The sequence below is a fragment of the Acanthopagrus latus genome, chromosome 22 (assembly GCF_904848185.1).
Source record: "Acanthopagrus latus isolate v.2019 chromosome 22, fAcaLat1.1, whole genome shotgun sequence".
NCBI classification, from domain to species: domain Eukaryota; kingdom Metazoa; phylum Chordata; class Actinopteri; order Spariformes; family Sparidae; genus Acanthopagrus; species Acanthopagrus latus.
Genome location: NC_051060.1, coordinates 2,811,686 through 2,827,160, shown reverse-complemented (window position 1 = coordinate 2,827,160; position 15,475 = coordinate 2,811,686). Strand labels below are relative to the sequence as shown.

The 15,475-nt window shown below is 39.8% G+C and overlaps 1 protein-coding gene across 1 annotated transcript in view; it reads right to left on the bottom strand.

Moving 5' to 3' along the window:
- Positions 1–15,475, bottom strand: part of LOC119012979 — a 47,063-nt gene extending 31,588 nt beyond the window's left edge. The window contains exons 1-12 of the mRNA XM_037087261.1: positions 15,322–15,475; positions 8,850–9,002; positions 5,843–6,007; positions 5,563–5,706; positions 5,281–5,451; positions 5,138–5,164; positions 4,837–4,989; positions 4,351–4,515; positions 3,876–4,019; positions 3,594–3,764; positions 3,454–3,480; positions 3,153–3,305 (exon numbers count right to left, since the gene is read on the bottom strand). Of these exons, the coding sequence (XP_036943156.1) occupies positions 3,153–3,305; positions 3,454–3,480; positions 3,594–3,764; positions 3,876–4,019; positions 4,351–4,515; positions 4,837–4,989; positions 5,138–5,164; positions 5,281–5,451; positions 5,563–5,706; positions 5,843–6,007; positions 8,850–9,002; positions 15,322–15,475 (1,627 nt within the window). The remainder of the gene's footprint in view (positions 1–3,152; positions 3,306–3,453; positions 3,481–3,593; positions 3,765–3,875; positions 4,020–4,350; positions 4,516–4,836; positions 4,990–5,137; positions 5,165–5,280; positions 5,452–5,562; positions 5,707–5,842; positions 6,008–8,849; positions 9,003–15,321) is intronic.

Here is a 15,475-nt window from a genome sequence, read left to right as displayed (position 1 = left end):
CCCACAAAAAACACAAGAGCTGTCCACATCTGTAAGTTTCGAGATGAAAGAGTTATATATAGGATATATTTTGTGAAGAATTTGGAAATTAGTTTATTTTACTTTGTTATGAATACAGTATTTGCGAGGGGAAAGCCATGTTTTTTCCCAATCTATGTCCTCTAAATGAGAGCGCCATTAAAATTTCCCTCGTGGAAAAACCCTCTTTTTATCTTGACAAATGTTCCTTATATGTTTATTGTTAGATTTCTTGTCTTGTATGTTGATACCATTCAACTGATCTAATTCCTTCACAGAAGCAAGAACACACCTGATTTGGATCAGGTGTGTTCTTGCTTGGTTGGAATGAAAACCTGCAGCCATGTGGCCCTTTACTGGATCAGTTTGACACCACTGGTCTAAATGGTCAATCTTCTTCCCCTCTATCAGAGCATAGGGTCCTAGAAAGGACGCCTTTTCACCTTCCTTCCTTGCTTTTTCCACAAGGGGACAGAGTTTTTCTCTAGCCGCTCGATCCTCCGGGCAAGGTGCCTCGGTGAGACACATCTTGTTGTCCTGCAGAAACTTGCAGCTCTTGGCACTCTTCCAATCATCGAAGAGGATGATTAGGGACTGGTGGAATCCGTCCGTTCTCTTTGTACCAAGGCGATGCACAATGTCATCACCCTCCTGTAGATATTCATGAAGTCCCGGGGCAACTTTTCCAAGGATGTTAATCACCACTGATCTCTCATCTTCGTTCATCTCCTTTCTTACTCCGTGTGGTTTCAGTGCCCATCTGTAACTGTGGCGTTCGTTTTAGCAACTCCTGCCCTCAGAATCCGGTTATCTTTTTTCAGTTGCTCAATCTCTAACTCTGTCTGTTTCAAAATGTTTTGTGGTGATTAATATCCACTACAAGTTGCTTGACTGTAGAAGAGAGTTTTTCAATGCGTTGAGACGTTTCTGTCATGAATTTTATCAGTGAAATCTTACGGAGCATCTCATCATGTTTATTAGAGAGCTCTTAACAATTGGATGTCAGCACTGACATTTCCACTGTCACTGTGGCCGTTGGAGTCCCATTTCTTCCGCTTGTTGATATGTTTTGCTTGGGTGTGACAGGACTGGGTCGAAAGTATGTCCATTGTATTTTCAGGAGTAGTTTCTATGCTTTCCTCACCTGGTGCATTCATGTTCACTGACCTTTCAGAGTCACTCACGTTAGCATTGGAAGTCATCCTCTTTCTTTCTCCAATGTTAACGTCCATTGGTACCTTACGTTAACTAGCTTGTGTTCAAACGTTTACCATCTCGGTTCTCCCATTTTTTTTCTCTTTTCCATGAAACAATAGTCCTAGTACCAAAATGTTACAGTATTAAAGTCACTTTTTATCATTAAAACTTTAAAATGACCACATATTCTGTCTCCTTATTCACAAAACTTCAAATAGTTTGATGGAGAAACTTTGCACCCTGCAAACTATGCCACCGCCATCTTGGCCCCTTTGTTTTCCTGTCCAGGAAAGTAAAACAATTACATGCTAGTCACTCACTGCCACAGACAGCGAACAGAGCAGAGGTATGAAATGGTTATTGAACTAGTTAATAATGTAGAATTTTGTCTGTAAATAGCTGTCTTGCTTTGTGGCATGTCAGCTAATATTAAGCAAGCCAGGTGGCAAACAAAGTTAATGCTAGCCAGGCAAAGTTAATGGTAACTGACAGATGACTGATTTTGATATTATCCAACATTATCATTATTCTTTTTGTTAGGAATGCCAAATAGGAAGAGGCAGCAGAAGATCGATTTCTTTTTCAAGTCAAGTTGTCATACGAGTTGAGTTATGTGACAGGAGGGAAACAGAAAGCTAGCTTTCACTCCATAAATGCACTAATTCAAGTTTATAGTAGTACATTCATATTCTTTCATTAATGCCTTGTAAGTTTTTATTTATGTAACTGTGACGGCCTCCTGCTTTAGCAGAGCCTGCTGTGTGTTTGTGTCTGTTATGTTTCTGTCACCCTGCAGGTTCCGTATAGGCAGTGTTATAATCACTACCCTGAGAGCACCTGATCAGTCCTCCCTGGAGTATTTAAGACCTGGCTGTTTCGAGATCTTCCTCTTTCATCTTTTGGCTTCTTTCTGTTGACCTCTTTTGTTAAGAGCACCATGTGTGTTTTTAGTTGGCCTCGGCCTGTTTGTTAGGTTCTGGACTTTAAATATTGCTTGGTTATTTGGGTTAATTATTGTTTGGTTATTTGGGGAAATAAATTGTTTCATTTTGCAGTTTACCTTGTGTCTGTCTTATTTTGTTCATGGCTCCAGAGCTGGGCCATAAAAGTAACTTAAAGCTATTTGTTGTAGCTTAAACCTTCTTTTCAATAAAGAAAATCTCCTACATCAACTCATCCTTGTTACTGCTCTCAGATAGAAATGAAGACAATGAAATGCAAGAAAACTATAAAAATCTTAAATGCCATAATAAGAGGAATAAAATAATGTAGAGTACAATAAAGGCTAGGATGAAAGATTAATTAAAACAAATTAGAACAACAAAATATTATGTAAAAAAAATGATAAAAAGCAGATAAAAGAACAACAAAACGAAGGAATGTTTCCTAATCAAAATCAAGGTTGTAGAGGTTTGTTCTAAGTTTACATAAGATACAAAAAAACACTTCCATGTTCAGGAATATTAATATTGAGTTCTTTACGTAGGATATTTATGAGGAAGGGAAGTCCAGGAGTCAGGACAAGAGCATGGAGAAGATGAGGGATAGAACAGGAGAGAAGTTGGTGAGAACAGAAAAGAAGAGGGAGAGAACACAAGAGAAGAGAGAGGGAACAAAGTGTTCTTGCCAATTTCACTCACACTTGTTCTGTAATAAAACATGTAAATTAATTGCTTAATACCATGGTATGTCGTTGCTTGTGAATAATATCTTGGGTTAAAGAGCAATGTGCTATAATGTACATTTTGAGGGTTTAGGGTTAGGGGCATATCCTTGTGAAGAAAATCTAGAAATGATTTGCATTAGTTTTGGAGAGTGACACAGAGGCCAAAGGTGGTTGTGGTGCTCATGTGCTACCCCTAGAACCCCCCCACATTTAAAATTGCTGCTCCACCCCTGGTGTACATTTAAACAGGATAGAATAAGTTTTTTTGTACCTGTTGAAATGTTGACATAGGAGATTTGTATGTGGTTGTTGATGCTGATGGGGTAACTGATGTTGCTCAGAATGGTCCTCAGTTGAGTTATTACTGCAACATCTGAGATGTTCAACTCAACAGAAAGGATGTAATCATAAATAACTGGAGGAGCTGTAGGGAGGAAGAAAAATTAAAAAGAAAATGCATCATCATGTCAAGAGATCAGTGGCAAAGAAATCAGATGATTCATAGGTCAACAAAATTCTTGTTGATGTGTTTTCTTTTCATATGAACGCTGGCAGCATCTTTTCAGCTTTACCTGTTGATGGTGAACACACTGAAATGTCTGGATAGAAACAAAGAGAAAAACAAAAATCAGAGTCACTCAGGTAATGTTTAAAAAACACACATTTGGGTATTAAAATTGGGATCAGTGTGTGTGGTGACCATAGCACTCACTTTGATTTTGGATTGACTGACAATATTGTCCATCTGTGGGAATAGCCTTAATGCAGCCACATGTGTTATTTGTGTGACCATCACATTTCCCATGGGTGGCACACTTGTTACAAGGCCAGAGATAGTCATCCTCACAGCGGCACTGGAACTCAGTGCCATCTTGGCTACAAACTAACAAAAACAAACAAACAAACAAAAAAACCCAAAACATATATCTCTCATAAAAAGGTAAAAAGATGTTGATGAATTACAGCCATTGAAGCCTAAGCTTTTTGTTCTTACCTGTAGTTATATCAGTGTCTGAGATGTTTACTTGAGGGCTGATTTGGACAGGGAAAATTATGTTTTTCAGCGTGTTTTCCAGCTGATCTGTGTCTGTTGTGTTCACCTCAATGAAAATCTGGTATTCATAAATAACTTCAGGAACTGTTGATAAAGAGTGTTATTAGACATGTTCTTGTTGACACCTTAGCTGACACATTCACATTACACTCATTTGAATGATACAGCTTTCCTATGATTATGAGACATTCATTTAAAATGTACATAAATCAATGTATGATGGGTGTATGAAAAAAACAATAAATTGTTGAACAAAAAAAAAGTAAGAAAGCAAATTAATGCAAAAAAACAAGAAAGAAGCAATTTATTAAAAAAAAAATTCTAATAAACTTTTTTCCCCACAAAGAATATAAATAGCAAGATGCTACTGAAATATTGTTATAATATTAATAATCCTTTAATAAGTCTCTATCACCTTTCTTTGGCTTGCAGTATTGTCGATCTGATGGAATACTGTTGATACACCCACACACTTCATCAATGATCTCATCACAGGCTCCGTATGTAATACAGTTTCCATATGACCAAACAAACTGATCCTCACATCTGCACTGGAAGTCAGTTCCATTTAGATAACACACTGAAAAACACATAAAAACAAAGACACACAAGAGAGACAGTAAATATTGAAAGTGTTGAAATACGCGTTCTGTAGTTTAATACATTCAGAGCTTATTAGATCTTTAATTCAGCTTAGTTGAGTTAAATGAAACACAATTATTGAATCAGGCAACTGAGTTTGGTCTCTGCAGTCTCTGGACATGGCAGGGTATATTGAACTGATATTGTTCCTTGTTGAACTTTAACTTGTGTGAGTTTGCCAAGAGACTTTGTTCCAGAACCAATAGAAATGGTGTGGATGTCCAATTAAACAGGATAGACTAAGTTTAGTTTTTTGTACCTGTTGAAATGTTGACATAGGAGATTTGTATGTGGTTGTTGATGCTGATGGGGTAACTGCTGTTGCTCAGAATGGTCCTCAGTTGATTTATTACTGTAACATCTGAGATGTTCAACTCAACGGCAAGGATGTAATCATGAATAACTGGAGGAGCTGTAGGGAGGAAGAAAAATTAAAAAGAAAATGCATCATCATGTCAAGAGATCAGTGGCGAAGAAATCAGATGATTCATAGGTCAACAAAATTCTTGTTGATGTGTTTTCTTTTCATATGAACGCTGGCAGCATCTTTTCAGCTTTACCTGTTGATGGTGAACACACTGAAATGTCTGGATAGAAACAAAGAGAAAAACAATAAAAATCAGAGTCACTCAGATAATGTTTAAAAAACACACATTTGGGTATTAAAATTGGGATCAGTGTGTGTGGTGACCATAGCACTCACTTTGATGTTGGATTGACTGACAATATTGTCCATCTGTGGGAATAGCCTTAATGCAGCCACATGTGTTATTTGTGTGACCATCACATTTCCCATGGGTGGCACACTTGTTACAAGGCCAGAGATAGTCATCCTCACAGCGGCACTGGAACTCAGTGCCATCTTGGCTACAAACTAACAAAAACAAACAAACAAACAAAAAAACCCAAAACATATATCTCTCATGAAAAGGTAAAAAGATGTTGATGAATTACAGCCACTGAAGCCTAAGCTTTTTGTTCTTACCTGTAGTTATATCAGTGTCTGAGATGTTTACTTGAGGGCTGATTTGGACAGGGAAAATTATGTTTTTCAGCGTGTTTTCCAGCTGATCTGTGTCTGTTGTGTTCACCTCAATGAAAATCTGGTATTCATAAATAACTTCAGGAACTGTTGATAAAGAGTGTTATTAGACATGTTCTTGTTGACACATTTGTTGACACATTCACATTACACTCATTTAAATGATACAGCTGAAAAAATGTTATAATATTTTTATGATAATCCTTTAATAAGTCTCTATCACCTTTCTTTGGCTTGCAATATTGTCGATCTGATGGAATACTGTTGATACACCCACACACTTCATCAATGATCTCATCACAGGCTCCGTATGTAATACAGTTTCCATATGACCAAACAAACTGATCCTCACATCTGCACTGGAAGTCAGTTCCATTTAGATAACACACTGAAAAACACATCAGAACAAAGACACACAAGAGAGACAGTAAATATTGAAGGTGTAGTTTAATACATTCAGAGCTTATTCGATGTTAATAAGTGCCGGCAGTGCAAAAGGTGCAGTTGCACCGGAGACCAGACGCCGTCAAAAAAACAGCCCTCCAGAATTGTCACAGGCCCCTGTTTTTGTCATTGAAATAGCTGGGGGCGGGTCGGTAAGGTAACGCTTAGTGGCCTTGATGCCTGTCAGTCATGATGAGTCGCGTCTCGTCACCTCTCTGCTGTGTCTGCAGCTGAGCACAGTCTGTGACTGTGACTGTGATAATAGCCAGGGAGTTTATTTGTTTCGTTTAATTCCTTCCTCTCAAAAATCCAGGATGAAATGTTACATTCTTCGCCAGCTTCTCTGTGAATTCTCTGGCATCCTTCTGCAAGTGAAGTTGTTGCGGCGGAGGAAAAGATTTAGTCAACCTGCACTCGTGGCAAACCCCTCATCTCTGCTATCACCATGATGTTATGCTACTGGGTGTGGATGTCCAGGTGGTAACAGCCTGTACTGTGATTTTGTGAAGTGAATTGTGCACGCCTTGTGCTAATAATGGATGTGCTCAACTAACATGACTTAAAATGAGTTCAACAATGGCTTACACTGAACCAGGGGTGAACAGTACCTCCATACATTTACATGCACAGTTTGGTCAGATTACAGCCATAATTCGACTATGCTACTCAATTGGACAACTGCAATTGTCCAAGTATAAGGTGAGAAAATCAAATTATTGGCCAAAGCATGTCATACCCCAGTACAATAGGTGGCACTGTACCCATTTCAACATGTGGTAACAGAGCCACCTCCGGCTGACCTCTTTACTCACCAGCAACAACAAACTCTGCCTCGGCATTCAAGAAAAAGGTAATTACACAAACTAGATGCACAATGGCACTCTTGCTTGCGGTTATTTCGGAGGAAAGACGCCGCCTACTTCCGGCTCACGGCCCCGAGAAAAAAATCTCAGGCCTGCGCAGAACGTAAAATCCAAATCCAATCTGATAGAACGTATACATGCAGGAGCAGTGTTGGGGCTCATTACTCAAAAAAGTAATCTATTACAAATTACACATTACATTACATGATTACTCCCTGAAGAAAGTAATTAGTTACATTACTCGTTACATTCTGGCGTCTCATTCATGCTGCTTCATAGTTCCTAAGCAACAAGCTTTGTGTGTGTGTGCTGTCTCTGTCAGTGCTTTGTTAAGTTTGAGGTAGTGTTAGCAGCAATGGAGAGAAGTTTCCAACATGGGCAAAGTGTGCACCTTACACTCAAGTTGTTTTCCTTACGTTCAACAAATTCAAAGTGATGTTTGTATCTCCAACCGTCAAAAGTGGCTTTACGCAGCAGGGGGTCTTCTGGCAAGTGGCATGCAGCAGCATGTTCTGCTCGTGTTGTTGACGCTGCCATTGTTATCCCATCTCCCCTTGCGGGTGGCGATGAACAAATCAGTGATGGTGAAAGATACCTTGTGACAAACCCCAACCAATCACTGTTCCATTATTGACGGCCCCCACTAAGGTGTATACATGCATCTTAAAAATCCAATCATAGCTGGACTAACAGAGTTTTTCGGTTTTCTTGAGTGTCATGTAAACACACCGACTAAATAGATTTAGACACACTGTACGTAAGCATGCATTTGAGGTACTCAGTATTTCCATTTTATGTTGCTTTATACTTCCACTCCACATCTAATTTGATTTTGGCTTGTGACTCCTTACAAAAAGCATTATATACCCAAAGGCCTTTGTTGTGTTTTCTGTGTACGAGTTGTTAGTAGTTCCACCAATGTGATATATTCCCTCTTTACTTCCCATTGGTTCATCTAAATAACACTGCAAGCTAAGAAAGGAGAAGTACTAAATATTGTTTTTAACAAAAGCAAAGACTTGAGCAAGTTCATAAAAAAGGAAGAGAAAGGAAAAATAAACGATTTTTGTAGCATAACTTTTCTCCTTGCCACTCCCCAAAACTTAAGCAGGTATGAGAATGTGTCTTTATGCTTTGTACACAATTATCAGAAATATAAATTGGATTCTGAATAGAACTTGGAGGTAATAAAGTTATGTCAGTACTTAAAGTCGTACCTTCAAATAATACATCAGCTGAAGGAACTGGACCCTTGCTGTTTGTTTGAGTAATCCAAAAAAAAAAAAAAAAGATCACCAACATTAAATGGGTCAAACCTTTTGGGAATTAATGACCCATACCTTGGGAACAGTTAGTCATGAACCTCTTACTTTGAGATTAATAGTTGTGCTAGTTATCAAGTAACTGACATAATTCTGATGGAGTTTGTTAGAATAATTGAGAATACAGAGAGAAAAATTAAAAACTGTGTTTTGTCTTACAGGAAACAACCAAGGACACTGAGAACATTTATTTAGAAGATAAACACCAATGGTAACATTAACAATTGTCTGTAGTTAATAATCAGTTACTTTTCTTCCTAGGGATGAAATTATAACAAGAATGCTGTATCACTTCCTTAAGAGATCTTGAGTAAATACGTGAGAAATTAGACAGTAAATACTTAATTGTGCAATGATTCAGAGGACAGTGGACAACTGGACAGTGTAAGACTGTAAAATTATCTACTAATGTTTTAATGATACCAAAGTAATACAAAAAGTGAACAGGAATAGAAAAAATGGAATTAATCATTTCCAATAAAAATCCAATCTATTCTGATCCACCAGGGGAAAGACAACACTTGACTGCACCTCAAGCCTTTTGCCATGATTGGTAATATTAGCATTATGATATTTAGACCAGAGGAAGCTCCATTCTTACCTGTGGTAATGTCAATGTTTGTGACATTGACAGTGGGACCCAAGGCCACAGAAAAGCTGCCATTGTTCAGGAGGCTCCTGAGGTAGTCCTCTGTCTTGACATCTGTAAAATTCAACTCCACATCCACTGTGTACTCATCCTGAGCTAGCAACTCTATAGGAAAAACACAACATGATTTAATACATACACAGTGAATACAGACAAAATGATTCATTGAAATATTAAGTCTGTCAAAAATGGATTTCATTTTACAGGAAACTTGGTAAAATTCCTGGTAGAGCACAGGGTGGTAAGCCAGTGAGGGATCATGTCTTTTTGAGTTCAGTAGTAGCTGGGTAATTGGGCAACCTGGGCTGTCTGAGCCTACTGTCATCAGGAAAATAACCATATAGGTCAACTGTGAAAGCAGCTTATTACAACCTATATTGTTTTGCTAGTCAGCAACCTCTAGGGGCATAGTAATTACCACAGCAGCAAAAGGAGGAAATCAAATTAAGTTACTAATGTGGTTAAGTGACATCATGAACATAAACTAACTTAAGTAACAGACATAACTAATGTACATTGGTAACTTAAGTTTTTTTTTTTTTTTTTTTTTTTTAACTAAAACCACAATGTTTTGTTTTGTTTTTTTTCTAAATTTCACCATGTAGTTTTATTCCTAAACCTCACCAAACTGTAAGCATATGGAGAAGGTCCAGTTTGCCAGTTGCTGGTACGCTGAATGACCAACCAGTACGTGTAAGGATGTGTTGGCTGCATGTAATGTAATTTAAAGTGAGAGTCTAACCTTGTCAAGTTTGATATGAGTTAGGACCTCCCTAAGCCAGCTATTGTGTGAAGGGGGGAGAACATGTTTCCACTTAAACAATATAAGGCATCTGCCCAATAGAGTTATAAAGGCCAGTACCTGCCACTATGTCATAGGGAGGTGTTGTAAGTGGGGGGAACCAAACAGGGCCGTGCAAGGCTCAGGGCTAAGACCCCTATCAAGCACAATTGCGAGTGTGTCAAAAATTTGACGCCAGAAACAAGTGAGGTTTAACCTGGAACAAAATGTGTGTGTGATTAGCAGGTGACTGCTTACACCTATTACAACTGTCACTGGTGCCGGGGTAAATCTTTGCCAGCCGAACGTTTGTGTAGTGCACAAAAGTTGAAGGTTCATTCAAGCCATAACTTTTAAGGAATTGCATCTAAATTTTCAGTGACTTGGTAACAACAGGATTCTGTGAGACATTATGAATCTTGTGAGGGAGTCGTGCGGTGAGGAGGGACTGTGAAGAAAACTTTGAGGACCATAGTTCTATTTGAGCCCATGAGGGTCCTGTGTCAGCTCCTCTGTCAAGCCAATGACTAAGTTTGTTAATGTTGAAAGCCAAACAATACTGGATCAAATTTGGCAGTGTGAGACCGCCCAGCTTTTTAGGGAGCTGTAAAACAGCTTTTTTAAAACAGGGTGGCTTATTCAACCACAGAAATGATGATATTGTCTGGTCTAGCTGCTGAAAAAAAAGATTTTCTCATAAAAATTTGAATTCTGGTTATCTCTGCCAGTTAGGGAGAGAGGGAGAGAGGATCAGCGAGTCATATCAAGCGACCATCCAACATCGCCACGAACTGAGGGAGACCACAGCAGCAGAGGAGAGCGACAAAGCAGCCAGGCAGTGAATAACCCCGAGGTTGTGGTGGCGGGAGGACCAATGGAGCAATGATGGACAACCCACAAAGAACCGAGCAAGTTGGTTTGAAAGTTAGTGTGCTAGGCTAACAACTGATTGGCAAGGTTAATGGCTGATTGGCGCTGCTAACAGCTTATCAGCGGAGAAAGGTGAGTCCATGGAGCCAATTGTTCAGGTGTGCAGCCTTGAAGGTTAGTAGTACAGCCCCAAAGCTTATAGGGACAACTTGGCTTTCATTTCCAAAAGAAAAAAAGCAGTTTTGCCACGGTTTGAGAAGCAGCGATATTCACACCAACATCATCTTGCATTTGGGTTGCCATGGAAACTGACACTATTATAACCAGTGTATTATTACTGGTGAGGGATGTCCTGTCATAGGTTTTTTGTCTTATGACTTTCATGTTTTATTTTGAAAGGTAACTCTCCTCTCGTTTCAGGTCACTTGCCCTTCTTCTTGTGTCACCGGTCTGACATCATCCCTAATCCTTGATTGTTTCCACCTGTGCTCCCCTCCTTCATGTGAATAAAGTCTTTGTCTTCCCCTGTCTGCTTCTGTGTTGCCAGAGTATTTCGTTTGTCCTGTCAGATACCTCCAGCCTTGTTCATATCCTTGATCCAAGTTAAGTATTGTCACGCTTTATTTTCTGTGTTGTATACCTCTGAAGAAGAGTGATTTTGAGTTGTAATTTTTTGGTTAGACCTTTTGTTTGAAGATAGTAATTTGATAGCATTGTGTTTTCCTCATTTGGGGCATTTTCTGTTGTTAATTTTTTTAATATAGAAAGAATAAATCATTTTGATAGCCTGTGAGCCTTTTCCTCTGTGAGTGATTTTGATTTATTTAATTTTTCATAGCACTAGTCCTGAGTACAGCGTAGTTTTCTTCTTTCCTCCTTCGGGAGCATTTTTTGTTCATTCTGTGTTCTTGTTGTTTAGTCTTGTCCTCTGGACCCAGAGATTTCCTCAGCCCATTCATTTATCATTCTGTTTGAAGAGATACAATAGCTGAAAATAAAAGTTTGACATATATAAAAGAAAATCATCCGCGTGCAGTGACAACTTGTGGGTGACATAGTTCCTGGTGATGCCCTCGACTCTCCCCTCCCCCTGATGCCAGCTGGCCAACAGCTTGACAGCTAAAGCAAAGGGGGGGGGGGGGGGGGGGGGGGGGGGGCGCGGCATCCCTGTCTGGTGAAGGGCAAAGGACAGTGATCTCACACTATATGTTAAGATATGGGCAGTTGGGGAGTCGTAAAGCAGTCAAATCCATGCAATAATGTCAGAGCTTAAACCAAATTTTCAAAGGACATAGTGCAGATACTCCCACTCAACCCTGTCAAATGCTTTCTCGGCATCTAAAGAAATTACCACCTTAGGTACGACAGGGTTGGGGGAGCCAATAATGTTGAGGAGTTGTCTGGTATTGAATGATGAATTCCGTCCAGCCATGAACCCAGTCTTGTCTGTGAAAATCAGGGCAGGTAGGATTTGGTGCAGCCAAGTGGCTAGGACCTTCGCGAGAATCTATTTGTCCATATTTAAAAGTGAGATGGGATGGGATCCTTGTCTTTTTTAAATAAGTTAGCTTCAGATTGGGTTGGGGGCGGTCTACCACTAGTAAAGGATTCATTGCAGACATTAACTAAATGTGGGGTTATTAGGTTCGAATATGCTTTGTATCCTTTGAGAGGATTCCCCTTGCGTTAGCAGTAGCATGCAATAATGCTTACGGTGGATATAAGGCTATGGCTTGCAGATTTTTTTCGTTCAACCATACCAATTTGACCCAGAATCTGACCCAGAAGGAGAGGCTCCTGAATAGGGATTGATATTGTGAGGATATTATTGATACCGATACTCCTTATCGGTACCAATACTTATTGATACTCTTATCGATACTACAACATGTAATTTGAGTTTAAAAAATAAAGACTTCAGAAGATGTCAAAAGATTCAGCCTTCTTTTTATTACCACAAGGTAATAATAAAGCTTCAACTGAACGGAAACTATGCAATTACAAATACTCCTGAATACATAACCAGGACCAGGACCAGATATAAAATCTGGCGGATGCTGGAGCATGATCCAGCAAGTCAGCTGAATTTAACACGTCGCAGACAGGAAGTCAAGCACAGAAATAACCGTATAACATCGGGTTACTTTTCAAAATTAAACCCTCCGTGTTTACACCAGCACACACATCTCAAAAAAGAGACAAACACAAGTTCTTCCAATGTCCTTCCAGTCAGGAACACTTCCTGTTATTGTTTTTAAAACACATACCTATAACTGCGGTTGCAAGTGATTATGTGATTATCGCGGAAACTCCTCGGCCTCCACAGCAGCTGTCTGCTGTAACGTTACTGCGGTATCAAAACCAACCGGTGGGGTTTAGCACACGGCAGACAGCGGAGCAAAGCCAGATCGGAGCCGTAATGCAGTGGACAGTATCCAGTGGAAATTTGGGGTAAGCAACATCATCAAACACTTTGAGCGCGTGCATAGCATGAAGCTAAAGGAGTACAGTGTGTTTGATTGCTGTAACAAAGCCAGTAAGACTGCAGAGCCGAAGTAGCTCGGCACTCGGTTTTATTTCTGCGAAGTCAAGTCACAGAGTTTGTTGTTAAGTTTATAGTCATAACGGTTGGGTAGACGTTCAAAAACCATCCATGTCAAAAATCGGTACCCTGGTACCGACCCAATTAGGAGCCGGTACCAAAAAGTACCGGTCCACGGTATACATCCCTACCCCTGAAGAAGTACAGACTCTGTGGCTGCAGCAGGACGTTTCAGAATGATTAGTGTGCCTGAATAATGTTAGTTTGTTTGTATGTGTTGTTACCATTACTACCATGTAGCTAATGGCTAACAGCTAGCGAAAGCTGTGTTTGTCTCCAACACAGTCTCCAAAATCTTGGACACTGTTCACATCATCTCCGTCTCCAGTCTGCATGTTTCCAGTCTATTTACTGTGACAACCAAGCTCCATCATAATATTATTAACATCAAACTCATTTCAAACGCCATCACAGAGCGGACCGAAGTGAAGCTAACTAGTTAACCGATTTCTAGCTGACTTCACCATACTGTAAATACTATCAAACCGCAGCGACACTTTTCGTTGGCTCGGGTGCAGTTGCTGGGTCCGGTATGGTTGGGACTGATCCTTTTATGAGGGTCAGTGTTGAGGCAAAGCCAGCTTTGTACTGACCCACGTTACTGAGGCAGTCCGATGTGAAGTGGTTAGCACACACACACACACACAAGCTAACACAAACCACAGCTGGCACGCTGTCATTAAAAATTAAACGCAACCACTGTCTCTTCTGTTGTTCTGTAGCTGGGACAGAATATAGGCACTGATGTTGATTTATACAACCATCAACAGAGCTACTTGCCTGTCCAGCTCTCAATGACAACATTGCGATACACTGTTGTCTGACTGCTGGACACACCGAACTTCACCTCAGGGATGAACCCCCTCTCAGATATCTCCTATCACCGCTCAGAGGAGGCAGGCCTATGATAATGATTCCTTTAATTATGTAACGACAGGAGCAGAATCTGAACAGCCTGTAGGAGCACCGTGTTACCAGTGGGTGGGCTGCAGAGACCATGCAGGAAACATTTGTTTTCCTTATATATGTAGAGACCAGAGAAAATTTGTTTTTCATAAAATTAGACCTTGAAGTGTGGCCCCTTGATCAGGTTATGGACAATCTGTTTCGAAACCAAACACAGCTACTTCAAGAGATGTGCCAGGCATTTAGAACATTTTAAAAACATCTGCCTAACTTTATCTGAATGGCATCAGATGTCTCAGGCATGTCTTTCAGCTGGTCCTGAATGCCATCAGCTTCTGCAAGTCAAAGACGATTGTACTTTTCACACCAACCTTTAGAGTGACTCTATAAAACATGCAGTGAGAGACTTTGGCTTTTCGGAACACAAAACTAGGGGTTTCAGCAGATATATAATACGAAGGCACATCATATAAAAAAGGGCATTTCTTGTGTCAAAAATCAGGAGTACATGGAGTTTGGGGAACTTCAAATTCTAAATGATGCAGCTGTGCATTTTGTAATACATACACATAAAGTGGACTATCTTTCTGAATACCATCTGTACTCTGTGACAAAACAAAATACACGATTGCAATGTCTTAACATTAATGACTTGGTAGATTTTTATCTATGCCCATCATACAGTGTTAATGGGCACTAAGTCATTCCACTGAAACACACTGTGCTGTCAAAATAAACATGATCTTGGCCACTGTGGTGGAGAAAATATGAAAACTTTTTTTAGATGTATGAAATTAAAAAGTGTAAACCCTCACTCACTATGCTCACAGTAGATTCCTTTTATCTGTATATATGTTCACTGTTACTTGACTAAATGTCAAATGACTTTTATTCTTTCATTTGTAGTGTTAAAAAATGGTGATTCTTCTGTCATTCCAGAAATGACTGATTTTAAGCCAAGATTTCTACACATCCCCATCACTGAGGTCTTGCCTGACCTTCAAGAGGTGACGAAAGCCATTCCAGAAGAGCACAGTCCCTCGTGGTAGAGACATATGATGACTTTCAGTTTATTGACGAAGCTGATTTGTATCAGCCTTGAGGCCACCTCGAGCCCGAAAACTCCTTGCTGCTCGGAAGCGAAGATGTAAGTCAAGGATTGCAGTCCAAGATGTATCCAATGGCCAAAGAAGCATGCATAAAATATGCATTGAAATTATAGAAGCATTCAAGTACAAGCATTTATGTTCCTGATGACTCTTTGCGAGCATGTTTTTGCAGGCAAGACTCCTGAAACCAGCAGCTCATCTGTTGGTCCTTGGTCCTGTTGTCCTTGCAGTCTCTTTCACCCAGAAGCTCAGCCTCAGCATCTTCCAACAGCTGCCAGAGCCCTAATGTAGACTGGGTGGATACATTCAT